This window comes from Prionailurus viverrinus, chromosome E2 (genome assembly GCF_022837055.1).
Source record: "Prionailurus viverrinus isolate Anna chromosome E2, UM_Priviv_1.0, whole genome shotgun sequence".
Taxonomy (NCBI): Eukaryota; Metazoa; Chordata; class Mammalia; order Carnivora; family Felidae; genus Prionailurus; species Prionailurus viverrinus.
In genome coordinates this window covers 54,430,572-54,444,243 of record NC_062575.1, presented here as the reverse complement: position 1 = coordinate 54,444,243, position 13,672 = coordinate 54,430,572, and the positions used below count along the sequence as shown (strand labels likewise).

The following is a 13,672-nucleotide window of genomic DNA, read 5'->3' as shown; positions in this document are numbered from 1 at the left end:
GGCCTCTCAACTGCCAGTCTGCTGGTGACCTTGGAGTTTCAGGGTTCAAGAGCGCAAGAGACCCACCCTTCAGTCTACATTAGGCAACCCTCAAAAAGCTGGTCAACTCCCTACACCTGCCACAGCCTGTGCCGGTTTAAAAACACATCTAAGAATTCCTATCCTTTTCCATCCTCAAAGCGGAGCTGAACTGCCCTCTGAGTGGGTACTGGGTTTAATAACTCCCTTTCAATGAACAGTATGGATGAAGCAATGGTATATTAGGACATAAAGGTCCTGTGGCTTCCTCCTTGCTCTCTCCCTGGGAAAAGCCAGCTGGCATGCTGTGAGGACACTGAAGCTGCCCCATTGTGGGGTCCACATGGCAAGGAAGCGAGGCCTCCGGCCAACAACTGATCTGCACGCCTTAAAAGCAGATCCTTCGAGGTGCCCGGGTGGCTCAGTCAGTTAAGTGTCAGACTTCGGCTCGGGTCACCATCTCACGGTTCGTGAATTCGAGCCCCGAGTCGGGCTCTGAGCTGACAGCTCGGCGCCTGGAGCCTGCTTCGGATTCTGGATCTTCCTCTCTCTCTGCCCCTCCCCCACTCACGCTCGGTCTCTCTCTCTCTCTCTCTCTCTCTCTCTCTCTCTCTCTCTCTCCCTCCCTCCCTCCCTCCCTCTCAAATATAAACAGCAACAACAAAAGAAGTAGACCCTCCAATCCCAGTCAATCCCTTCGGGTTGCTCTCGCTGACCAGACTATAACCTCACAACAGACCCTGGGACGCGAACCCCCAATTCCTGATCCTCAGAAACCAGAGGATAAAACGTTTCTTGTTTTAGGTCGCTAAATTTTGGGGTGGGCCAATTTTACCCAGCGAGACGTAGGGGTGCAACGACCCCAGCCCAACCACTGCCCGGGCTCCAGAAAAGCCATGTGCCAGAGAAGGCCAGACCCTCTCTCTGCCTGTGCCATCCCTCGGCCCACCCGGCACCCAGACGCCGTAGGACAGAGGCACTCCAGCCGGCCGATAAAGTGTTTGCCGTTGGGTTTTCGTTTGGCTGGTTGTGTGTACACAGTGTATACAAGTTGAGTTGTACAGAAGCCCAAGAAAGAGCAAGAGACGAAGGGTGGTGGGGAGGGAGGAGCGGGGGGGGGGGGGGGGGGCGGTTAGAGAGAGGGGGAGGGGAGGGGAGACGGATAAAAAATAGAACCACATCCAGACGACGAGGGGTTGGGGCGGTGGGGGGGGGGGGGCAGACACAGACAATCGCAGTAGAAAAGGAGTAGGAGGGCCAAAGGGAGGGGACCCTCCTTCCCCCTCCACCTCCCCAGCCCCCCACCCCAGGTATGTACAATAAATAAGATTAAAAATAATTAACAAGATGCGTTTTCCCCCTCCCGCCCAATGCCGAATGCCCTGGGGGAGGGAATGGCCTTTAGCAAAGATCTTGGCCTGTGAGGGGGGGTTGGGGGGAGGGGGTCCCCCAGCTCTCTGAAGCCACCCCGCCCCCCCTCAACCATACATAGACTTTTCCTATACATTATGTACAAGGTGGAGGGGGCGGGGCTGTGGCCATGGAGAGGGGATTGGGCCAAGGTGGGGAGGGAAACCGTTACTAAATAGACATTTATACATATATATAAATAATTTCTCTGTACACCGGACAGCAGGAGGGGCGGGGAGGGAGTGGAGGGGGGTGTGGGAGAGGGGAGGAGTCGAACTTTGAACCCTGCCCTTGTGGGGGCAGCATGGACACACCCTGACCAATGACCCCCCCCCCCACCCCCGACTTCCCTGGCAGGCAGGGCCCAGGGGTTAGCTCCTGAGGACACAGTTCTGTCCCAATTCTCCGTTCGTGGAAGAGGTGGCTCCCCCAGGCGGGGTGGGGTCACCCACAGCGGCTGTGGGCCTGTGCTTGGGCCAGCAGGTCGCTGAAGGAGTCGAAGAGCTGTTCCAGCCACGGCTGGTTCCGCATGCATTGCTGGACTACCTCCTCCTGACCCAGGTCCTCAGCACCGCCCTCGATGGCCAGGGTCTGCAGGGCGTTAAACAGGGAGCTGGGGCAAGTGGCCACCAGGGTCTGGGGGGGTCTAGGGATCAATCTCCCGAGGAGAAGGGTGGCTGGGAGCTGGACTCCTGGGTCTGAGAGAGGAGGGGCTGTGGGTTTGGACCCCTGGCTCTGAGGGAGGAGGGGGCTGGGGACCAGGACGCTGGGTCTGAGGGAGGAGGGGCTGTGGGCTTGGATCCCTGGGTCCGAGGGAGGAAGGGACTGGGAGCTGGACCCCTGGGACCGAGGGAGGAGGGGACTGGGAGCTGGACCCCTGGGACCGAGGGAGGAGGGGACTGCGAGCTGGACTCCTGAGTCCGAGGCAGGAGGGGCCGGGCCCAGGGCAGAGCCCGTAGGGCCGAATCCCAGAGCAACGGGCGCTGCAGGTGGGCTTACCTGGTCCCTGCAGCGCAGGAAGGTGTGGTACTTATAGTGGTGGAGTGAGTGGTAGAGCGTGTAGTATCCCGACTTGTCCAGCTCCACTTTGAACTCCTGGACAGAGGAGAGTGGAGAAGCCTCACCCCACTGCCCAGCCCGGGGCCTTTCCTCTTCCCAGTCGCCCACACCGCCCGCCCAGCCGCGGCCCCACCTGGGCTCGGACCACGCTCCTCTTGAGCTTGCTGAGCGTCTTGCGGTTGTAGGGCTCCCCCGCTGGCCGCAGCCGCACGGCCCCCTCCTCAGGGGAGCCCTCCCCGCTCTGCTCCACTTGCAGCTGGGGGAACGTGTGCAGGGCGTCCTGCGGGAAGCCGACCGGTCAGTGGGACGTGCCCTGGGCCCACACGCTCCAAACCCACCATCCGTTCTCAGGTCATCAGGTGCCTCAGTTTCCCTCAGGCTGTGGATCAGGGGATCCCTGGGGAATCTTGGTCTCCTCAAAGGACAGAGGAACCTACGCCTGTCTGGGGACCCTTATTAATGTGCTTTGTGGCCCGGCCTGAGATTCCCAGAGACCCCTGACGTTCCACCCGGGATTCGCAGCACCAGCCTTACATCCTACTCAACATTTTGAGAATCAGCCTAAGATCCAGATTCCCCAGTGCCAGGCTGACATGCAGCCCCAGAATTCTAAAACCAGAAGAATATTCCATTACCACGGAAGTTTTAACCCTAGCATAACATCCCACCCGGAGTTCTAGAACCAGATTATCACTCTATCCCGCATTTTCTGAGGGACTAACATCCCACCAGGGATTTTCTGAGCCAGCCTGAAAGTCCATCCCAGAATTCCCAGAATTAGACCAGTATCTGCCCAGAAATGTCAAGGCCGGACCAACGTTCCATCCCAGAATTCCGCTGCCCTAACAATCTGCCCCCAAATCTCAGCACCACACAACCATCCCCCCCCCCCCCCCCCAATCAGAGCTGCCTGAATAGTCTGTTCTAGAATCCTAGGCCATTCCAGAAAGAAAATCATCTAGATGACTTACTACCGAAACCTAAGGTGCTAAGAAGTCCCGCATTACGATGACAGAGAAGCCATCAGGATCCGCTTAACACTGTCCCACGGCAAGGCCTGGGTGCAGGCCCTAGTCTACCTTTTGCCTCCAAATTTGCACTCCAGAGCCACGCTCTGATGGGCTTTCCCAGCAGCCCACCCCAGACCTTCACTATGACCTCTCTGCACCCTCCAAGCCCCCTCCATGCAGGCCTGCAAGGAACCTAGAGACTCCCTCTTGCCAGCCCTGCCCTCAACTTTTCTCCTGGCCAAGCCCGGAGAATGGTGCCCCCCGCTCAGGGCCTCATGCTCTGGGAGCTCCTCCGTGGCTGACAGGTGCACATCTCTCCCGTTCATGACTGCTGGGCCCCGGACACCTCCCGCCCAGGCCCCACAGGCACCTGGAGGGCTGGGCTCAGCGACAGCCGCTTCAGGACTTTCTTCTTGTGCTCATTCAGGAGGCCGTCGATCTTCCGCATGGGCGGGAGGTATAGCTCATCTAAAAGACCCGGAGGGGCGTCAGAAGAGCCGAAGCCCCACAATGCATGGGGGGAGGGGGGTGCAAAGGAGGGGTCGGGGACCTTCTCTCCCAAGGCCTCAGCTCACCATGCGTGTCCTCCAGGGCCTGGATCATGTCTGGGTCGAGTGCTGTGCTCACCAACATCTCCACGTAGCTCCGGTACATCTCCCGCATCGCCCGGGTCTTCAACAGACGCCCAGGTACTGCCCGCTCTGGGGGGAACAAGATGGGACTTCAGTTCACTATTCCGCCTTCGTTTGAGGCCGCCTGTGTGGCAGACGGTGTTCTAAGTACCAGGCCCAGATTCACAGGGAGCGCCCAGTCCGCTGGAGAAAGTCCCCAAGTACCAGCGTCATGTACTCTGATGGTGGAGTCACAGGCATTGATTGTTAACAAGTTCAGCCTGGCAAGCCAGGGAAGGCTCTTCCAAGGTCACACAAGAGCTAAGTCTTGACTGATAGGCAAGAGCATTCCAGGCCGGTGAACTTCACGTTTGACTGGTTCAGCGTAGCTTCAATCAAGTCTAAAGAAGCAGCATCATTGGTTTCCAAACCAGTGAATCCAGTCAGAGAGATCGCATCACAAAGAGCAAGACTGAGGGAGGAGGTGGGAGTTGAGACTACACGGGTCATGCAGGCCAGACCTCGCAGGGCCTCCATCCAATATGAGGTGGAGAGAGTAGGGGCTTTTTCTGGTGGGTACTAGGGAGCCATGGGAGAGCTGTGAGCAGGGGAGGGGCAAGGGTCAATGTGGAAAGGCACCTCTGAGGACAGGTAGGGGATGGATTGGAAGGATGATACCAGAGGTCAGGGTAATGGACCAGGTAAGAAAAGATGCTGCAGCAGGGCCATAAGGACAGGATCTCGGGCAAGAAGACAGGAGGGCCAGTGTCTGGGCCAGGGCTACAGGAAAGCGCTGAAGGGCTGGGGACTTCCCAGTCGTGGACGTGAGGGAGCAAAGGCTGGAGGCTGGAGATCTGGCCCTCTGACTGCCTAGCCAGTGGGGCTATCCTGGAGACACGGAAATTAGGACAAGGAACTCAGTGGGATCTGGAGGGAGGAGGCTTGGGGGATGTCTGGAGGGGGACCAGGGAGAAGAAATGAGTGAGGCTCACTGGAAAGCTGAGCCTGCCAAGTGAGAAGTGAAACAACAAGGCCAAGGTCAGGACTTGAGGGACACTCACATGAAACCCAAGAAGTATCGTCGGGGAGAAAAAAGATGCAGGACGGCTATGAACAGCCCTAAAAGATCCCTTAGGAAGAGGCAGGAGAAACGTCTGTTTGACTCAACCACATGGAAGGTCCGTGGGGACAGCTGTTTCAGAGGCCAGAGTGACCACTTGGCAGCAGCAGTTGGACCCCCAGGCCTTGGCCCAAACCCTCCCATGGCTCCTAACTCGTTCAAGGTAAAATCCTTCCAGTGGGAACGCAAAGCCCTGGGCTTCTTGTCCCTCCAAGGTCTGGTCCTGTTCCTTCTCTGCCCTCACTTCTCACCCTCTCCTCTTACTCACTCGCTCCAGCCACTGGCCTCCTTCCTGATCCCCAGACACGCCCAGCCTGGAATGTTCTCTCTCCCAGTCACCCAACCCCAACCCTGTTGCCCTCAGATCTCTGCTCCAGTGTCATTTCCAGAAGCATTCCCCGACTCCCCCATCCCCCGAAAACATCACCCTCTAGAATGCCTGGATACTCTTTACTAAAACCATTTTTCTTTTTTTCTACGTATCTACTATTTTTTTTAATTTTTAAGAATTTTTAAAAATTTTTAAATGTTTATTTATTTTCACATTCATTTATTTTTGAGAAACAGAGTGAGACAAAGCTTGAGCGGGGGAAGGGCAGAGAGAGAAGGAGACACAGAATCTGAAACAGGCTCCAGGCTCTGACCAAGTGGTCAGCACAGAGCCTGATGTGGGGCTCGAACCCACAAACTGTGAGATCATGACCTGAGCTGAAGTCGGAGGCTCAACTGACTGAGCCACCCAGGTGCCCCAAGAAATTTGTAAAGTCTTTGTTTATTTTTAAGAGAGAGAGAGAGAGAGAGAGCGAGAGCAAGCAGGGGGAGAATCCAGAGCAGGCTCCAGGCTCTGAGCTGTCAGCACAGAGCCCAACACGGGGCTCAAACCCATGAACCGTGAGACTACGACCTGAGCCAGAGTTGGACGCTTAACTGACTGAGCCACCCAGGCATCCACTGAAACTTTTTCTTTTTTTTTTAAATTTTTTTTTTTAACGTTTATTTATTTTTGGGACAGAGAGAGACAGAGCATGAACGGGGGAGGGGCAGAGAGAGAGGGAGACACAGAATCGGAAGCAGGCTCCAGGCTCTGAGCCATCAGCCCAGAGCCCGACGTGGGGCTCGAACTCACAAACCGAGAGATCGTGACCTGAGCTGAAGTCGGACGCTTAACCAACTGAGCCACCCAGGCGCCCCTGAAACTTTTTCTTAATGGCCTTTAAGCCTAGCCAGCCTTACACTGATGATTCTTCACATTGTTTTGTATTCTGTTACATAACATGTTTATCCAACGGATGGACTCTCCCAAGCTAGACTGGAAGCTCCCATGAGGACACATATTATTGTTTATTCTGTTCACTGCTGGGACCTCGTTCATGGCACATAGTAAGTGCTCAATAAATATCTGCAAAAAGGGGCCAAGGAAGCTACAGGGGAGGAGACTAAAGAGAGAGAGAGAGAGCAGACAGTCACTGCAGCATCTTTCTACAACTTCTACGAATACAGGAAAGGAGAGAGCATCAGCTTGTAGCACATGGAGGGTCACCGCTCTCAGACAACCCAGAGTTAGTTTAGTTCTAAGGCCTCCTGGGCTGAGCAAAGCCTTCAGGGCATCCATACATAGGTCACACTCACCCTACCCTACCCTAGAGGGGCTCCTGGTTGAGTGAGGTGAGGGGAGGCCGACTCAGACCCATACCGACCCCTTGGCAAGGAAACGGCTCCCATAAACGTGTAGAGTTCACTTCCCCCCATTTCAGAAAATTCAGAGCTGTCCACGTGTGTTCAGAGCAGCATTATTCACAATAGCTAAAAAGTGGAAACGATCCAAATTTCCACCAACTGGACGGTAGATAAATAAAATGTGGTCTGTCCACGCAGTGGAGTATTATTCAGCCACAAACAGGAACAAAATCCTGATACCTCTACAACATGGATGAACCTCAAAACGTTAGCGAAGTGCGCGAAGTCAATTACCAAAGACTACGTGGTGTGTGATTCCACTTACATGTAATATAAGGCAAATCCAGAGATTGTAAGTAGCTGGTCACTTAGGCCTGGGGGTGTGGGGGGAAGGGAGAAATGGGAGTGATAACCAAGGGGTACAGGGTTTCTTTTTGGGATACTGAAAGTGTTCTAGAATTGATCGCCAAGATGGATGGATAACTCTATGACTATACTAGAAACCACTGAATTATACGTTTCAAAGAGGTTCATTATATGGCATGTTAAAGTTAAACTTAAATTTGTAAGCTGTTGAAGAAAAAGGAAAAAAAAAATTGAGGGCCAGGGAAGGAAAGACCTGCAAATCTAGGCCTTTGCTAAGTCTCCTCCCTTGTGGCACCTTCACAACCTGTCTTTAACTGCTTCCACCTGGCCTGATTTAGCATCGCACTGCCCAGTTAAAAATAAAGAAAGAAAAAAAGACTACATTTCCCAGCCTCCCTTGCAGCTTTTGTGGCCACGTGATAGAGTTCCAGCCAATGGGGCAGGAGAGGTAGGATGTGGGCCACTCCCAGATCTGGCACTTAAAAGGAAGGTGTAATGATTCACTCCTTGGCCCTTGAGTCCTTTCCTACTGGCAGGACCTCAGCTTTTGGGGCTGCTGGGCTGCCTCTGACCTGGGGGAAGGCAGAGCGACAAGAGGAAAGGAAACTGGGACCCTGGACAACCTTGCGAAGAGCCTCTGATTTTCCAAGAGATTCCCACTTTCAGCAGGGCTTTGACGAAAGAGAATTCTCTCTTCTTTAACCGTGTGTACGCTTAGTCTCTGTTAAAACGGCTACCCCTGCCCTATTCCTAAAAAGACATGTGACCTCAGGCAAGTCACATCGACTCTTGGTGTCTTGGTTTCCTCATCTTTAAAATGAGGAAAATTCTATAGGACCTACCTCTCAGGATTTGTGTAAAGATAAAACAAACCAATGTGTAAAATATTTAAAACGATGGCCTGGCACCTGGTAAGCACTCAATTAAAAGGCGGCTGTTATATTTACTGTGTGTGTGTGTGTCTGTGTGTGTATGTGTGTATTTTGTTGCTGTTACTGTCACCACAAACCAGACATCATTCTAAGCAATGGAGCTCATCTTTGGTGCTTTACTATAGGTGAGTACCCTCCTATATGTTTTATCTGCCATTAATCTGTTTTATAAGTGAAGACACTACAGCATAAAGAGATGATGCCTCTTTCCTGGAGTCACACAACGAGTCACAGGGAAAACCACAACCTCTGGGCCTCCAGGACAGACATTGGTCCCCCATGTTCCTCTGCCCTCAGGACCTGCTTCCTTTTTTTAAGATTTTATTTTTAGGGTCGCCTGGGTGGCTAGGTCAGTTAAACGTCTGACTTTGGCTCAGGTCACGATCTCACGGCTCATCAGGCTCCCTGCTGTCAGCATAGAGCCCGCTTTGGATCTTCTGTCTCCCTCTCTCTGCCCCTCCCCCACTAGCATGCGTTCTCTCTCTCTCTCTCTCTCTCTCTCTCTCAAAACTAAACATTTAAGGGGTGCCTGGGTTGCTCAGTTAAGCGTCTGACTTGGGCTCAGGTCATGATCTCACGGTTCATGAGTTCGAGCCCCGCGTCGGGCTCTGTGCTGATGGCTCAGAGCCTGGAGCCTGCTTCGGATTCTGTGTCTCCCTCTCTATCCCTCTCCGACTAGTGCTCTGTCTCTGTCTCTCAAAAATAAATAAAGGTAAAAAAAAAAATTAAACATTTAAAAAATAAAAACGAATAAGGATTTTATTCTTAAATGATCTCTACACGCAACGTAGAGGGCTCGAATTTACAACGTCAAAATCAAGAGTCACACGCTCCACCCACTGAGCCAGCCAGGGGCCCCATAACATTTCTGTCCTAAGACAGAAGAACAGGCCTGAGGCTTCACTGGCCACATCCCAACTCGGGTGGGACGCCACACCCCAGCCATGTTATGTGCTCCTGGTGCCTCAGTCTCCTCATCTGTACATGAGGGCAGTAACGGTATCTACTTAGTAGCACTGCTACAAAAATTAAACAAGTGAATTCATCGTGTGCAGAGCGGTCATCTAGTCAGGGGCCACGTGACTGACACATATTGCCATTATTTCAATTATTGTCACTGTCTCACCGATACCACCCGGAGCCCTCTGGACAGCGCTCACCCACGCCTCCTTCTGATGCCCCGGATTCCCTTCCTCTTGCCTCCCCACCCGCCCTGTGTGGCTGCCTAGGGACTCACCGTCCTCGCTGGGTGCTCCCGGGGATGACTCGGAGTCCGAGGAGCTGCCTGGTGGACCCCCACCCGCCGAGGCATTTCCTGCCGCCTCCTTCAGCCACTTCTTCCTCTTCTTGGGGGGCGGCTCGGCCTTCACCTTGGTGGGCCGGGCCTTGGGCAGCCGGGAGGTGGCGGGCTGGCCCGCGGTGAGGCTCCGCTCAGGCCGTGTCTGCCGCCCGCCCGCGCTCCGCTCGCCCCGTAGCGGCCGCTCCCCACGTGTCACCCGCTCTTTCTCCTTCTCCTTCTCGACAGGCCGAGGTGGGGATGGCTTCTCAGGGGCGGGGGGCTCGGGCGCAGCTGTCTCAGGCGTCTGCTCTGGGGGCTTCTCACAGACAGTCTTATCAGGGGTCTCTGGCTTAGGAGGTGGTGCTGGCGCCTTGGGAGGCGGGGCAGAACTGGCCCCAGAAGACGCAGGGCCCTTGGCCTGCCCAGAGCGCCTGGAAGGGAACACGGAAGGGACTGTATGCAGTCAGCAGCCCCTAAGAAACCCAAATTCTCCTCTTGAAATCCCCCTGCCTCGCCAGCAGCTCTAAGCACAGAACCAGCTTCCCCTCTTGCCATCTGTTCCCTCTCGCGGTCACTGCCTGGCCCCCCCGGCCCCAGACTGGAGTCTCTTTCTCTCTGGGTCTCTGTCACCCACCCTGTGTCCACTCTCCCTGACTCTGCCTCTTCTCTTGAATGATCCAACCCCATGCCTGTAGACCCTGCCCACCAGCTGCCCGCCCCTCGGCTCCCCGTGGTACCTGACGGGCACTGGGGGCCGATGCCAGGGTTTCCGAGCACAGACCCTCACATAATCCTTCTTGTTGACGTTTTCCAGGAACTTTACATAAAGGCGCTGATACCGGTTTTTCGCGTCCCCAAAATACCCCAAATACTATGGAGGGAAAGAGGCACAGGAGGAACTCCTTCATCCACCCCAGCCAGGCAGCCAGATACCAAGACTCCCACCCCACCCAGGGCCCCCGCGGCGGCCACAGGAGCCACTGGAAACGGAGCCCCCCTGCTGGACTATACCCGAGACTAGGCATGAATCACAGCCATGCGTGAGGAGGACCCCGGCTTCCAGACCTCCCCCCCTCCCACCCGGGGCTCTTGAGCCCTCACTCCCCACCCCCCGGGCAGGCTTACATTACTGGTGGCACAAAACTGCCGCTGTCCGTCCTTGATCTCCGGAGTGAACTTCTGCAGCAGCGCCTTCTGCACTCGCCAGATGGGTGGGGGCTCGCGCCCCGTCTGCAGTGCCAGCTGAGGAGGGGTACAGTGAGGCCAGCAAGGTCAGCCCTCGTTCCTGTCCTTCCTGCCCCCCAATTCCTGGCCCGATGTCCTCCCTCTATACCCGCTTAAGAGAAAAGGGACTGAGGTCGACAAGCCATCCATCAACGAACACTGACAGCCAGATGTCTTCTGGCCGTGTGATGTTCTCAGCCCTGGGGAGGCAGCTTGAGTCTGGCCACGTCCTCCTGTGGCTTACCCCAGTCCTCGCAGTCAAGGCCGTTGGTTCTTGGGCTGCAAAGTTTTGGTTATAAAAACTTCACGGTGGGATGGCATAAGCCTCTGTCGCGACTTAACGTCATGACCGACTCCTGAGCGCACACCCACCATTTTCCAGAAAGCGTACTGGACCCCTGGGTCCAGTGACGAATAAGACTGACGCCTCTCATGGGGTCTTTGTCAGAGAAGTGACAAGATAGACAAGTCGATAAATGAAATAGGGCGCAGTGGAGGCTTGTGCCGAGAACAGACAGGTGACAGTTTCCCAGAGACCATGTATTTGATCAGCGAATCGACAACAGGGCAAGACACGGTGAGGGTAAGGCCCCCCCTTCTCCACGCCCCCAACACACTCAGATAACCTCTCCACAACGCCGAGACTTGTGTGACCCTCAGCTGGACACTGGAAACTGAAGGATGTGGGCCAGACCCAATATCTAATCTGGGGGAGTGAGGGCAGTAGCAGGAAAACCAGACGGGGCACAAAAAAATAACAGCACCGAGCAATAAACGTGTTAATGGCAGACGCCCTCGTGGTCTGTGGGTTTGAGCCCCGCGTCAGGCTCTGTGCTGACAGCTTGCTCAGAGCCTGGAGCCTGCTCCGGATTCTGTCTCCCTTTCTCTCTGCCTCTGCCCCACTCACACTCTGTCTCTGTCTCTCTCAAAAATAAATAAACACTAAAAAAAATTTTTTTAAGAAAAAAATAAGGACCTCACATGCAATCTGAATCCAAGAACGCTTCCTGGAAGAAGGGATACCTAAATGAGTCCCGGATGGACAATGTCTTCTATGAGGGGGACCGCGCAATGACACAGGACAGCATGTGTGACAGTTGTGCGTCTAGAAGAAAGCAGCTAACAGACTACATAAGAACACGGGAGGCGCCTGGGTGGCTCAGTCGGTTGAACGTCTGACTTCGGCTCAGGTTATCTCATGGCTCGTGGGTTCGAGCCCCGCTTTGGGCTCTGTTCTGACAGTTCAGAGCCTGGAGTCGAGTCTGTGGCTCCCTCTCTCTCTGCCACTCCCCTCCCCTTGCAAAAATAAACATTAAAAAAAAAAAAAAAAGATAAGAATACGGACGCTACGGGAAATGTGCACCGGGTATTGTGATAACCCAGAGAGCCACGAAAGGTAGTCCTTGCGTTCGAAGAATCCATACTCAAGTGATAAACAGGATACAGATGGTAACTCCAATTGATTGGTCATGGCTGCCCTGAAAGCCAGGCATGGCCGGAGAAGTGCTGAGATCAATTAATGATGTCTGGCACTGGCAGCAGCTGTAATACTGGCGTTGGTGTGCCAAGCTATCTACTACCCACTCTTAGTTGGAGTTAGTTGTTTTCACCTCCACAATTAAAAAAAAAAAAAATTTAATGTTTATTTATTTTTGAGAGAGAGACAAAGCATGAGAAGGGGAGGAGCAGAGAGAGAAGGAGACACAGAATCCAAAGCAGGCTCTAGGCTCTGAGCTGTCAGCACAGAGCCCGACACGGGGCTTGAGCTCACAGACCGTGAGATCATGACCTGAGCGGAAGTCAGATGCTCAAGTGACTGAGTCGCCCAGGCGCCCCTCACCTCCGTGATTTTTTGTGTCCCTCAGATCAGCTAGGGGAGTGCAAAAAAGGGATTACAATAACCTGATGAAAATGAGGTCTCAAAATGCTCTCGGCTTAAAATTACAAGAGGCAGGATGAGACAAGGATGCCAGGGTCCTGGCCCCAAGTCCTTTTTCCCAGGCTGCTAGGTGGTTCCCAGTCTTTCCTCTCGGTGACCTTGGGAAGCCAGGTCAGAGGCCCAAGGATTGAAAAGTTCCTTTCAGACCACATCCTGCTCAGCTCCAAACCCCTGTAGGGCCCCCAGTGCAAGCTCCACAGTCTGGCACAGCGAAACTTTGCCTTAGTTTCCTTTTTCTTCTCCAGCCCCTGCCCAGCACGCTATCCAGACCCCTCAGAGTTCAGCAGATGAACCCCAGACTTTCTGACCCCCAGATTTTTGCATATGCAGTGCCCCCCATCAGGGGTGCCTTTTCCCCTCTCAATGTGAATATGAAGTTCTCAGAAGTCATCAGAGCATCCTTCCCACGGAGGGGGGGGGGGAGCCCACCCCCTCCTCAGTCTCCTCCCACTACCTAATCTGCCTCTTCTGAGTCGATTGATTCTCTCATTGGACGCAGGTCCCCTGGCTCACCACATCCCAGTCGAGTTTGGTGTCTTTCCCAAAACCACTCTGCCTCCCTGCCACCATCGTGCCCAATCCCTGGTATCATCCTTGCCTGATCTCCAATCAGGGCCAGTCAGTCCCCAGGCTGTCCCTCCTGCCTCTCCTCATGTCTATGGGATCACTGACCACACCCACTTCCCCTTATTAGGGAAGCCAACATGCCCAAAGCCCCTGCCCCTGCCCGATGGAAGCCAGAGCCGATTGGAGGAGACCTAACCAGGCAGCCAATCAGGAAGCAAATCATCTTGGCCCCAAATGCAGAGCTGGACCAATCAGATTCTCTTTTGGGAATCTGAACTCTGACAAGCAGAGACCAGGGCAGGAAGCAAGCAGCAAGATGAGAACGAGCCAGAAACACCTAGCAGGGTGGGAATAAGAAAGCTTTATGGTCAGTTAACAGGGAATCAGGGTCACAGGACTGAGGTGGTGGACAGACTGCCATCAGGCCTAGACATCTCCCCAGCCACCTCCCCGCTGGCGA

General features: G+C 54.4%; 1 protein-coding gene across 1 annotated transcript in view; it reads right to left on the bottom strand.

Moving 5' to 3' along the window:
• Positions 1-1,011: 1,011 nt before the first annotated feature.
• PRR12 (proline rich 12) overlaps positions 1,012-13,672 on the bottom strand; it is a 28,115-nt gene continuing 15,454 nt past the window's right edge. Inside the window, exons 7-14 of the mRNA XM_047835571.1 lie at positions 10,608-10,724; positions 10,220-10,353; positions 9,441-9,913; positions 4,073-4,198; positions 3,868-3,965; positions 2,621-2,767; positions 2,428-2,523; positions 1,012-2,019 (exon numbers count right to left, since the gene is read on the bottom strand). Coding sequence (XP_047691527.1) covers positions 1,873-2,019; positions 2,428-2,523; positions 2,621-2,767; positions 3,868-3,965; positions 4,073-4,198; positions 9,441-9,913; positions 10,220-10,353; positions 10,608-10,724 — 1,338 coding nt within the window. The 3' untranslated portion in view covers positions 1,012-1,872. The remainder of the gene's footprint in view (positions 2,020-2,427; positions 2,524-2,620; positions 2,768-3,867; positions 3,966-4,072; positions 4,199-9,440; positions 9,914-10,219; positions 10,354-10,607; positions 10,725-13,672) is intronic.